The sequence below is a fragment of the Haemaphysalis longicornis genome, unplaced genomic scaffold (genome assembly GCF_048455015.1).
Source record: "Haemaphysalis longicornis isolate Haplotype H1 unplaced genomic scaffold, Haemaphysalis longicornis Haplotype H1 scaffold_3, whole genome shotgun sequence".
Classification (NCBI taxonomy): domain Eukaryota; kingdom Metazoa; phylum Arthropoda; class Arachnida; order Ixodida; family Ixodidae; genus Haemaphysalis; species Haemaphysalis longicornis.
The window spans coordinates 159,105,656-159,118,324 of NW_027526335.1; the positions used below are offsets into that span (position 1 = coordinate 159,105,656).

Below are 12,669 nucleotides of genomic sequence, written 5' to 3' on the forward strand. Positions count from 1 at the left end.
TAATCCTTTCAGAAGTACATTGCACGTAGCTTGATTTAGGCGTCCTGGAGGTATCGGCCGCGAAACTGACCGACTGGCCTTGCAAAGGAATTATGGCAGCGTCGTCCGTCAAAAAGTCTATTTCGAGAACACCTTCGCGAGAGTGATTAAGGAGTATGACGAACGGAGCAATGTTTATGGTGCCGTTTATGATGACGCGTGATGCCCGCGTTCCACCTGGCGGGACTCCTGCTGAACGCATGAGCGAACAGTCCTAACTCGTAGAAACTTCTTTCAGCTTCGTCGCGAATAGTACGCTCCTCGCTCTGTTAACGGCACCCGTGCCAATCATTGCCAAGATGGCAAGGTTATCGATGGATAGGTGTACGTCGGACGCAGTAATTTTAGATGCCACGCAACTCATTCACCCGCCATGTCCCTCCATCCGGCGTCGGCGTCGTTGTTGTCGGCATCCGCCCCTCCCCCATTCTCCTCGCCGTGCCAGCTTCGCTCTCCGCCGCTCACCCCCTCTCCTCTCGGATAGCGAACACTCTCTCGCGAGGGTCATTGGATTGGATTCGATTGGATTGACTTAGATTGGCTTGGCTTGGCTTGGATTGGATTTGGATTGGATTGGATTGGATTAAAGTAGATTGTGTTGGATTGTGTTGCGTCATAGCCGCGGCAGACGCACTGGCGCCGGCGCGTCTCCTCACCGTTATGCGCGCTATAAATGCGGTGCCTGCGCCGCTCCGCTACATCGTTTCAGCGCCGTTCCTCCGCTGTCCAACGTTACAACGTGAACCCCCTATGCGGCGCATCTACACAGGGGTTCCCGCGAGGGGAGGTGGTAGTTTTTTCGAGTTTCCAGTGCTTCCGCACGTCGTATTTAACCTGTTTCGCGTTTATGGTGGCGTGCTGCGCGTCGTCCTGTAGGCCATGGTGGTCTTGTAACGGGGCGTTTCTGTAGTCGTGTTCGAACGTCAAGTGAGGGCTGCGCCAGGGAGCTGGGCTGCGGGCTCGTCGTGCCGCTTGCGTTTTGTTGGGCCGTTGCATCGTTGAATAGTTGGCATTTACTCGCTCTGCAGCAACTTGACACCTACAAGCTGACTGACCGGCTTCATTTTCCCTTTTGGCGGCTGGTGGACCTTGCACGTGCGATGTCAGCATGGTTGTGGTGACTAGGTGGTTCGTATGGATAGGGCAATGGTGAGGTGTTGATCATGCTGGATCTCTGCTGGTATGAGACATAAATTTGTTGATCTCATACACGCCTTGTTCGTACAATGGGCGGGGTACACCTACGGAGAAGCCTCGTAGTCTGAATCGCTTGTATTCGTAGGGTCAGCTTCTCCGGAGTGTCACCACACGGGATTACGATCAGGCGTTCAACACACATCAGTCTTCCTCCGAGTGGGGTGGTACACCACCGCCACTAAGACGATGGTGGCTCGATGGTGCGGAGCATCCTGACGTTGAGTTACATGCTGGGAGTGCAATGTGGAGCAGAGGCGTACGCTTTAGCTTGGGGCTCACTGGGTGGGTCCGGACGCGGATACTTCCCGATTTCTTGCCGTACTTCTTTCTGAAACGCGTCTAAGAAGGCAGCAACTAGGCGTTGTGGTGTCTTTGCGAAAAGCTTACTTAGTTCTTCCGAAACAACTTCGCGGATTGTTTCTGGGAAGGTGTCTGTTGAAGATTTGATTACAGTCTAGTCCACTTAAAACAATATCCAAGTGCCAAGAGCGAACCCCGCGCCGGAGCTGTTTTCAACTCTAGCCCCGGATACCTGGACTCGACGAGAAAGGGTCGAGTCGACTGGCGGGTTCAGTTACCTCGACCCCTCCCGCGTTTATATGAACCCCGTTCAAAGAATCGAGCTGTGGGAAGCAGACGGGTCCCGGAAAAAGAGATACCGTATTTTCACGATTCTACTGCGCACCCTCTTTTGCGAAAAGGTAGCCTAAATATTTGTGTGCGAGTACTTCCCAAAACAGAAATAGGTTTTAACGCAGCCAGCAACATTGCCATGCGGTGAAAACAAAGTCCCCCCAAAATCCAACTCAATCCAATAAAGACAATCCGTCAACCCCACGTCACGTGAATGAATTTCGGCGCACTAACTCCTCAATGGCATGCCGCGTACCTTGGTCAGCTGTTGCACATTTTTTTGTGCTTCTAAAATTAGCCCGTAACACCTAGAATTATGAAGATCAAAACACTGAAAATCACGAACAGCTTCAATGCTACCCGGTATAACTTTATTTCAAGCAGGAGCACGATGAGCAATCTTCTGAAGCACAATCATTTTTGGCTTCCACAGCTGTATCCACCAAATAAAATCTCCCTCTTCCGGGTACGTGGTGTTATGTCTTTTTCATCGGCACAGTACCGTCAGTGTCAAATTATTTTTTTTTTCGAATTTTCTTTCGCGAACTTACCCGTGCGTTACGATAAGGGTGTGTTAGAACCGCGCAAATACTGTATTCTCCTCCCCGCCGCCCGTCGACTCAGCCCGACGAAGGAGCCAACACACCCCCTGCCTCCGGGTCGACTGGACGCGCCGCGACGGCTCTCCGAACCAACCCGTCCGCGTATACATGGGGCTGTCGAGTTCAAAAAACCTGTTTATTTTGACTCAACGCATCCTCGTCGGGTCAATGTAAACGGGGCTTCTGTGCCCCCATCCGCAATGTCAAGCTGACCACATACCAAAGCAACAAAGGTACTCGGGCTAAGCACCCCCGCATTTTGCCACACAAAAGGAAAGAACACAAAGAATGCACTCTGCGGCCCCCAACTTCGCGTCCCTGCAGTTGCACGAAAGGACCGCAGCAAGACAGCTACAAGCGGAGTCGACGCCGATACATGAGCCACCGGCGGCTCCTCATTAATTAAATGAGGAGCCCGAACTTAACACCCTTTAAGGGCGACGCAGGGCTTTTTGGGGTCACAAAGTTTACTGCAGTGTACTTGCTCTTTTTCATAAATAACCAGAAAACGCAAACGTCGAAGTAGCAGACAACAAAGTGACATGCGTATTCTCGGGCGCCGGCGAGTGGAATGTCCCGGCGTTCACTTTCCGTACATTTACCTCGACTGCTCTTGTTAGTTCGAACAGAAATTGGATCGATCACGTTGTAAGTCAAAAAAAGAAACGTCAAGAATGTTGCACGCAAAGGAGAGTACCCGTATAATCTAACCCTGTTCTTAATAAACAAGATTACCGGTGTGGCATAACCAAGAAGGAAACGCGCTCTTCCCTCAAACCAGGGTAATATATACGGCAGAGTACGGACAGGCACAGGTAACACTAAGGCATCGGTAGGTTTAAGGTTGGTTTATCAGGGCGTTAATAGTACATTGGTGATAATGCAAGACATGTGAATTAATTACCAGTCTCTCTGCTTGGCCGCATATCTGCTTGCTTCACTGCAAATGTAAAACGGCAGTCATCTTTCGCCCTGCCGTGTACCGCCTTCTCCGCATTGCGCTCATACCCCTCACGCTCTTCCCCTCCTCTCTCGCTCTACTCGTGATGAATTGAATATAGCGATATTTGTTATTTTCGCTAGATTCGCACCTCGCTCCCAACCCCACCCCATCCTATGAGCAGTGGATGGCTTGTCTGACTAGCCCAGACCTCAGGATCCAGCAAGACCTGGTGACGAGGGCCCGGACAGCCAGCCGCAGCTAGGGTATCCTGGACTAAGGATGCCCTCCACCAGGCGGGCGCTCAAACATCTGCACAGGCTCGCAAATAAAGATTAATCAATCAATCAAACAATTAAATTTTAATGCCCTCGCACAGCTGACACACCGTTTGGTTTCTGTTATGCGAAGTACGCCACAAGCGCGAGGTGTCTTCTTGTGGTGCTTGTTTTTACTTCGCCCGAGCTGCCGCCTTTCTGCACCATGCTCTCCGTGTACCTTCCTTGGCCTCCCAAAGGGCTTCAGGGGCGTTTGATCAATTTCAGACGTTGGTTTCGCGTGAGTTTATTGTTCTTACGCTGCAGGAGAAATGTTTCACAATTTTTTAGGTATCGGTTGTATGCAAAGACCACCTTAGCGACTCATGTTGTAGATCACAGAAAAAATTAGAATTTTGGAGCAACGATCAACTCTATAAACATTTCCTTACCGTACCAGATGCGAGAAACTTTGATATCTGTGTTCCGTAAGGGACGATCTCACCCGCGTGAACAATAATAACATGACCAAATTTAGCTCGGCGAAAACTATGCCTGAAATTTTCCTAGTTCAACTGGCGCTTCTCCACAACAACATCCGGTACTATCATATTGTCAGGTGACCACGGACGACACAGGTTTTTTCAAAGAATGAAAGTTCATTGGAACGAGCTTGTGCTCCGATAAGAACTCACAGAATACTAAGCGGCGAAGTAATAGTCACCAAAATGACATGCACAAATGAGAGTCAGTGAATCGAATGATTCCTGCCGGATTTGTAGACAATCGTAACCTGAAAATGTTTAGGGTGCAAGCTCCACCTTTAGGGACAGCCAAAGAGGTCAAGCTTCACCATCCCAGACGGCCTGAGGGGTGCTTCAAATTGGTGAGCCAACAGAGATAAGAGAGTCAGGGGAAGCTGGCAACAAAACCCATAAGTAAACAACGCACAATGCATATTTCGGGGCAATATGAACCACATTATTACTGATGGCTCATCTACTCCCCAAGCCGTTTATCTCGAGTCTTCGTTTCATAAACCGGTCAAGTACTGTCCTACCGCCTTGAGCGTGCAACCTCATCTCCGTCGACTGAGCTTTATGCAACTAAGTACTCCGCTGCATTCTTCGTCAGCAGCAAGCATAGTTGGCTAGCTTTTCGGATTCGGAGACCGTCGCTTCAAAGCCTACGACGCACCAGCTGCATTAGGATTCACAAGCTCGTCTCCCCGGAAGTCACGTACCTGCATCGCCAAGCCTACGTCGCCAGTCAGCGTATTGCACTGCAGTGGATCCCTGCGCACAGTGGAATTCTACGTTATGATCAAGCGAACAAGGCTACTCACATAAGACTGCAATTATGAAATTTAAGGAAGATTTTTTTTAGAAAGCATGAGGCCGTAGCTCTTGCAAAGGAGCTTGCTCTAAAGGAATGAAGCCGAAACCGAGCACCCATACCTGTATTGTATAGAATCTGCTTTAACAGTTGGACTACCAGATCGCCTTCCACGTCACCTAAATACTCTCGGTCATCCGTGGCGTCTCATTGCAGTGCTCCTGAATTCCCACCGCCACCGACTCAGTCAAATCGCAAACCCTTTAAGGACAGTTGCGGATTCGTGAAAACACTTGAGAACATCTTGTAAATGTACCCATCACACATACTGATAAATCAGTGCCGGAACCATGGTTTATATCTTTTGAAGCATCTCTTCGATCATGGGAATCCCCATCATTTGAGCATAAAGTGGTAATCGCATTATTTGATTATTGGCAGAGCACCGTTGTTGCTGATGCTACTTAGGGCTAAATGTCCCATTCTTCGAGACCATCTCAACTTTTTGGTTACCAACTCAAACATGTATGTTAACTCTTTCTTATGTCTTCCTTCCCTCATCTTTTTTACGCCCTACGTCCTATAGTCATTTTATTCCCTCCTTCTCTTCTTCCCACTATCCCATGTAGGATACACTATGGCGGCAGGCCGCTATAATTTTCTCTAATAAAGTGCCCTTTCTCAATCTGTTCGGCAACAGCGGGCATCACCATGCATAACTACATGTAGTAACTCCACCCCTGGAACGAAGTACTCGGCAAGGAAAAACGCAAGGTGTGAAGCTCAACGTAATTATGCACGGAGCTCAGTTCGCAACAAAGTTTTCGGAGTACTGTAAAGGGGCCTGCAACGAATAAGTGGTCACATAAAAGGGCACAAATGTTGCTGTGATATGTGAAAGTGAAGGAAAAAAATATTTCGTTTCATATGTGCTTCACTGCGTAGAGCTTGCGATCCGCTCCCACCAAAGAACCGAAGATCTCTGTCCGAGACGTGTGACGTCTGGGTAACTATCGGGGTTATCGTGTTGCGTTGCCGGAGCCTGTTTTCGAAGCTCACGAATGAGAAACACGACGTGAAGGAGCCAGGAAATGAACCTCCTCACAACGACTTGCGTGGTTTTGTGTAACATCGTTCGATTAGCAGGATGGTGCAGAAGATATGGTCTGTCGAGAACGGTCACTGACATTTCCGAACTTTGCACGACGCTTTCATGTCAGTCTCGCGCGGGCTTGCTGAAAAGGGGCGTTTCTAAGCGGAGACACACCCTGGATAATTTTCTGATGTCAGCTGACGCCCGGTGAGTTACGCGCGGGACTCTTCAGGGCTGTGTCTTTGGGCTCAATGAAGCGGCTTGTAATTGTTTCTATTTGCACCGAATTTCAAAGCTCTGACTGCAACAATTGTCTGTACTGGTAATAAGCTCTGCATTCCATTGTTTCCTGTCCAGTGTGCAATCTATTGTTTCTATGACAAACCGTCAAATGGTGACTTATGTCTACAAAAACGTGAGCTAGAGTATAACAGGAGCTGTAAGGAGCGGTTGTTGTGTCGTGAAAAGGAATATCCATGGAGGTGAATTGCCTTTAATACTAAAAATGGGGGTCTGCAACCTACATCAGGAGACTAGGGGTGAAGGAAAAACAATAGGTGACGGCGCCCTTACGGTTCGAACAAAGAAAGCAGTTTCGGCAAGGTAGTTATTTTTGAAATTTTGTTACATATAATGGAAGTCACCTGATGAAGGAGCGCCGCGATAGAAAGGTCAAAAAGGGTCCTCCTCGGCGGGTGTCACCTCAATAATAATAGAAATAACTGCCCCTAAAATATCCGTTGTTCATGTGTCGTTGACTCAGATAGCTCTGGATAATTTTTAGTGGCGGTATTAGCGCAGTTTTTCGACATATAAAACGAGTGGCTTTCTAGTACGCGGGTAGAAGAAGCTCTAGAGGCTGGATCAAAACATCTGCCTGAGACTTACTGCGTCATGCAAGCCGCTTACGTTTTAATTTTGCTCTGCGTACCGTTACTTGTTTACACTCGAGGTAAGCTGTCTTATCTCAAACTTTTCCCTGTCAGAAGCAGTAAGCACAAATTTACAGTGTTTGCTCAAGCAAAGAATTTCGTACACACTCTACAGAATTAGGCGCCCATGAAAGTCCTGGGAAAGCATTAGGGGACCAATTTAATATAAATAAGCATTGACAGGTGACACCGAATGCCATATACTCGCTCATCTTGTGACAGAGTTCCGAGAAGATATAAATTACATTTTGTTAGTGTAATAGATAATCATCGTGAAGGTTTCATTTTAACTAGCTCATTTTTCAGAATTAGGGCTATAAAATTTACTAGTATTTTTAAAATGCGTGCCAAAAGCGAGAACAGTGTGTCGGGTGATTAGTATTTCGGGTGAAATGTTAGCGTTTCGGTTACAATCTGGTAGTTTAGTTGAGGGAGAATATGAAAGATCTGAGGTTTTTTTATAAATGAGGGATTATCTTCACCATGACCAATTCGCTAGCCAGCTTCCATGGACCTCCTCCGGCGCGGATGTGATAGGTGCACATGAAACCCACACCGCTTCCTCATTGGATGGACGCACAGCTGCTTGCAACCATGTAGTTTTGTTGTTTGAACATGCAGAGCAAATTAAAGGGGCACTCAAGCCAATTCGCAAGTTGTGCTCAGACGAACGTTCAGCTGCCCCGAAGTCCTCTCAGAGTTTATTTGTCGGCGAAGGATGCTTTAGTTGCCAAACAATTGTCACTCAAAAACGCATTTTTTCCCTCACGCCACTTCATGGCGTTTTGCGGGACGTAAACGCGGTCAGGAGGCGACTGAGAGAGCAGTGGGTGTAGCAGGAAAACTAAAACCTACCGAGTGAACCATCACGGCCGAAGGAGCCACTGTTCGTGTACTGCGCGCATGCGGCAAAATAACTTGCCCGCCTTACACTTCCGTTACCTGCCAATCTCTGTACGTCAAGCTTGGTGCCGCACGGGACGTGAGATGGTGTTTAAAGAATACGAATGTGCCGCACAGCCTTTTACTTTACCAACAAAACGTTCAGAGCACAGCGCAACTGCAGTGTGAACGACGACTGGGGCTATCTTTTAATTTGCATTTTTGTGAGTATAGTCGGGTTTTAGTTGCTTCATTGCACTCGCCTTAACAACGTCGCGCCATCTGTTATTTTAACTGGTAGCAGCGTGCAAAGCTAAATTTTTGTTGCCACCTACGTCGGCACTACGGCATGAGTTTTAGTAGAAGGGTGGAAGAACATTACGTCAGTTTTTCTATCCGATATAATAAAGGGACACTGAAGTGATTTGTAAATATTGCGGGATTACTAGCGCAAATTGTAGTTCGGAGTCCGTAGGCATTGTTTCGACCACTCTGGCCGCGTTTACGCGAATTTATTTAGTAGAAAAATCAATTCGAAAATGCTGTCCTCCTCTCTTTACACTCGCCCATTTTCTGTGGCGTTTTCGTGTGACGTCAGCAGGAGATGAGCTGGAAAATGGCTGCGCTACTGCACGGTTCGCCGACCAGCCGACCTACCGATCGAGTCAGTCGGCCCAGCGTTTCGTCCGCCGGCCGCCGACGGGTCGTCGGTATTCGCTCGCTCAATTGAAACTAAGCCACAGCACCTTTGTGAATGAAAGAATGTGCCTTTCCTTCCTTTGTTAGTTTGTACACTGTGTCAAACTCAGAGTCCGGGTCGCTCCACACAAGCGCTGCACAAGTGCACATGCGACGCTTCGCCGACTTTACGCTAGTAGGAAAATCTAAGGCCAATTGAAGGCGGGAGAAGAGTCAGCGAAGTCAATATAGGTACTAAGAAAATAAAATCACCTGAAACTTATACCGTACAGCGCAAAACTAGGGAGCAGGAAGCACTTTTTGCGCTGGGTAAACAAGCACAGCGGTCAGCAGCACGACCGCACATCTGCGAACGCTTTTTTCCGTCAAAGAAATGCAATTACTAGACGTGAGATATTGTGGAAGTTTGGGGGACACTTACTGCAGGAGTGATGTACAACGAATAGTCACATAAAGTACTTAAAATGCTTAAAATAAATAAAAGTGTAAACTGGTCATACATTATAAACCTTATATATCCAAACCGGCCAGCGCCGGATCGTGGCCTAGCGGGCTGAGGCGCTGGAATTTGTTTTGAAAGTCGCAAGTTCGAATGCCCGAGGGTACATGTATTTTTTTTTGTAAGTTGATTTTTTCGTATGCGGCCGATGTTTTCTGAACTGAGTTCACTCACCATTTTTGGGCCGTAACGTTCACTGCTCCACGAGCGAGATCGCAGAACGCGCGCATACTGACAATGACGCGCTAGCGAGTTCTCGTAGGCGTGCTGTTGCCACAAGCACCGACTGCTTGCGGGCAGTGGGCCCAGGCCTGAATCAGCACACCCTTGGCCTGGTGCGAACTAGCTTTTTACGAACAGACATGAGTGAGGCAAGCTCCGAATATGCGGGAAAAGCGCATTTCATTTGAGAGTCTGCGGTGACGCGGAGGGCGTTCATCCACTGCGTAGGCCTCGTCTAGTGATTTCTACGATTCCAAGCCGCCCTGGGAGGTTTATCTTAGACATTTGACAGCCGACAACATGGCTGAAGCGCGGTACGGCGATAATTGAGAAATCGAGAATGCCCATCCAACAACGCCATCAGATGTCAAGCATGTTGTTTTACAGAACCGAAACCGAAACCGAAACTTTTGATTGCTAACCTTGGGCATCGTCCAATCACGGTGCCCCCCCCTCCTGACGTCACAGCCTTTAGTTGGTGCGGCCGCCGCAAACCGCGCATAGTAGTTTTTCTTCTTTCGCGCTTTGTAAAATAATTACCGATTTGTCAACCGGATAAACGATGAATAGTGTGTTAATTTGAGCCAGTCTACACAGTGCAAGCAAAAACGGGAGCTTGACAAATTCACTTCAGTGTCCCTTTAACGCTTATTGCGCCATCTGCTGAATGTTTTGCCAAGCGAGTTACCTGTTAGCCCATCTGCCATAAGTGTGCATAGAGCTTTTACGAGCGCCCAAACCACTAATAACAAACGCATAGGAGCCAGTATAGAATTAAAAACGCGCATAAAATGATACAAATTCTATCGGTTTACCTAAGTACGCACCATAGTGGAAGCATAGCAGCACACCATGCCCTGAATCAAAAGACCCGGTTTGACGCACGCATTTTAGTCAACTTCAAGGCAATAACTTAACAAACGCACAGTCACGGCATACGCTTTGAGGCTGAACCGCGAAATTAGCAGGCGATCGATTGCCACCCGTTCATTGTAAGGGTAGCACTCGCTTCTTGCGATTTACAGAGCGAACGAGAACTTCACTTCGGTGCAAGCAGAGGTTTTTTAAAAAAACCTTGCATACACTAGTTACCCAGTGCGGGGTTGAATCGTCGCTAGTAGTTATTTCAACATTGTAAACCCAGTCCACCCACAGAAGAACTCCGTCGAATTTCATCCCGAAGCGAACGCGACCGCAACACACACCACACACACAGCTTCGGCGGGCGGCCTGGGCGCAAATCTTTGTCGGGGCAGACAGCGCTGCGTGAGGGAGCACAAAACTTGTTCCTTCAGGCGCAAATTACTGTCCACAGAAGAGCGGAACCATGGAAGGCCGACGCCATGGCTTTTTTTTCCTCCATGGCCGACGCGCTAGTTGCCGCCATGATGGAAACAAGGAGATAAATGTGACTATGTAAAACCTGCAATAGCCGTCGCAACCACTACCTGCGCCGCGGCTTGGTAGCTTGTGAATGTAGGCGCAGCTTGAATTATGCCTGTACACTTAGAATTATTTATGAGTTCTTAAAATGAAAGTGCAAAGTAAGATTTTCTGTGTTTCTTTGAGATCTTGTGCGCGCGGTTCGTTTTCTGTTCGTCACGAGACTCTTGGCACATCTGCTCAGTCGCCGTGTACGTGATCTCTGCCTGACAACTGATAGCTTAATGTTTCGATTATTTACGAGATTATTTTCAAGGTACTGCCCCAGAGTCTGCTCTATCAATTTAGAGTAACTTCGGTTTTGCTGTCAGTGTTCCTTCAAGCGCGTCTGCCTAACCTAGGTGCCTGGCTTCAAACGGTCAATGGGTTGCATGTCATTTACACTGCCACCACTTACATCGCGAGCCCGGACTGTTTGGCAATGCCACACGAGAGATCTTTGCGACGATAGCTGTGGATAGGACTCCAACCTCTTAAGGCCATTGAAGCATTTTACAAAGGGTAAAACTATGGCTCATCCAATAGTTTTCGCCCAGGGCGCGCAGAGGTTGTTCCTCTAAATGATATTGAAGGTGGGGCTGGGCCTAATGCTGTTCGCTTTCTCGGTGTAGCAACTGTTTGTGTTAAAATGCGGCTGGTGGCCTACCAAGTCAGGCTGCAAAGAAGGAAAGATGGTTTAAATGGCTTGCCTTACGTGGTGTACGTAAATGCAGCGACGTGCTTACCAAAAATTCTGAAAACGTCCCTGTGCGATTGTGCTCCCTCTACCGACAGTCGACAGTTAGCACCACCAGCTTGTTTATGGCAAAACTGCAAAACACATAATGCATGGCATTTCCACAATAATGCATATTTTTCTATAGCTTCATCTATAAATGTTATAATAGCGCAAATGAAAATAATTGGTCGAACGAAAATTTGAAAAAAAAAACGAGAAATAAGAAAACTATATAGTAATTACGGAAACTGGCGAATCGTGCAATGTCCTGAATTTTCACAATAATGCAGATTTCGTGAAGGTTCCAAATGTACTCGTTATAATAACGTAAATGGAGATAATTGGTTGTACGAAATTTTTAGTAATAGAAAATAAAAAATTAAAAAAGGACTGGATATGGCAAAATGTATAACGCATGACATTTCCAAAATAATACAGATTTCCTAAAAGTTTCATCTATACTCGTTAAAACAGCGCAAACGGAGATCATTGGTCGAACGAAATGTTGAAAATAAAAAAAAATATGAAATAATTAGTTAAACTGGCGAATCGTGTAACGCCCTGCATTTCCAGAGTAATGCATATTTCGCAAAAGTTCCAAATGTAATCGTTATAATAATGCAAATGGAGATAACTGGACTGAAGAAATTTTTAAAAACTTAAAAAAATACAAATATTAAAAATATACGGGAAATGGCAAAATTTATATCTTCATTTACACCTGGAATTTCCACAATAATGCAGGTATCGCGGAAGCTCCACCGGTAAACGCCATAGTACCGTAAATAGAGACAACTGGTCGAACAAATTTTGAAAAACAAAAAAATAACAAGAATATAAAATAACTTCGGAAACTGGTGAATTGTTTAACGGCCTGCAATTCCACAATAATGCAGATGTCGGGAAAGTTCTAAATGTAATCGTTATAATAACGTAAATAGAGATAATTTGCCGGACGAAATTTCTTAGAAATAAAAAATAAGAAAAATATTAAAAAAAGACGAAAATGGCAAAACGCACAACAGATGGCATTTCCACAATAATGCAGATTTTGTGATAGTTTCACCCGTAATCGTTATAATAGCGTAAAAGAAAATAATTGGTGGTACGAAATTTTGAAAAAAAAAACGATAAATAAGAAAACTATAAAATAATTACGGACACTGCAAATCGTGTAA

At 46.5% G+C, this 12,669-nt stretch overlaps 1 protein-coding gene across 1 annotated transcript in view; it reads left to right on the top strand.

Annotated features, from left to right (window-relative positions):
• Positions 1 to 6,955: 6,955 nt before the first annotated feature.
• The window catches only part of LOC144173488 (isoinhibitor K-like), a 34,724-nt gene continuing 29,010 nt past the window's right edge, over positions 6,956 to 12,669 (top strand). Inside the window, exon 1 of the mRNA XM_077701893.1 lies at positions 6,956 to 7,048. Coding sequence (XP_077558019.1) covers positions 6,991 to 7,048 — 58 coding nt within the window. The 5' untranslated portion in view covers positions 6,956 to 6,990. The remainder of the gene's footprint in view (positions 7,049 to 12,669) is intronic.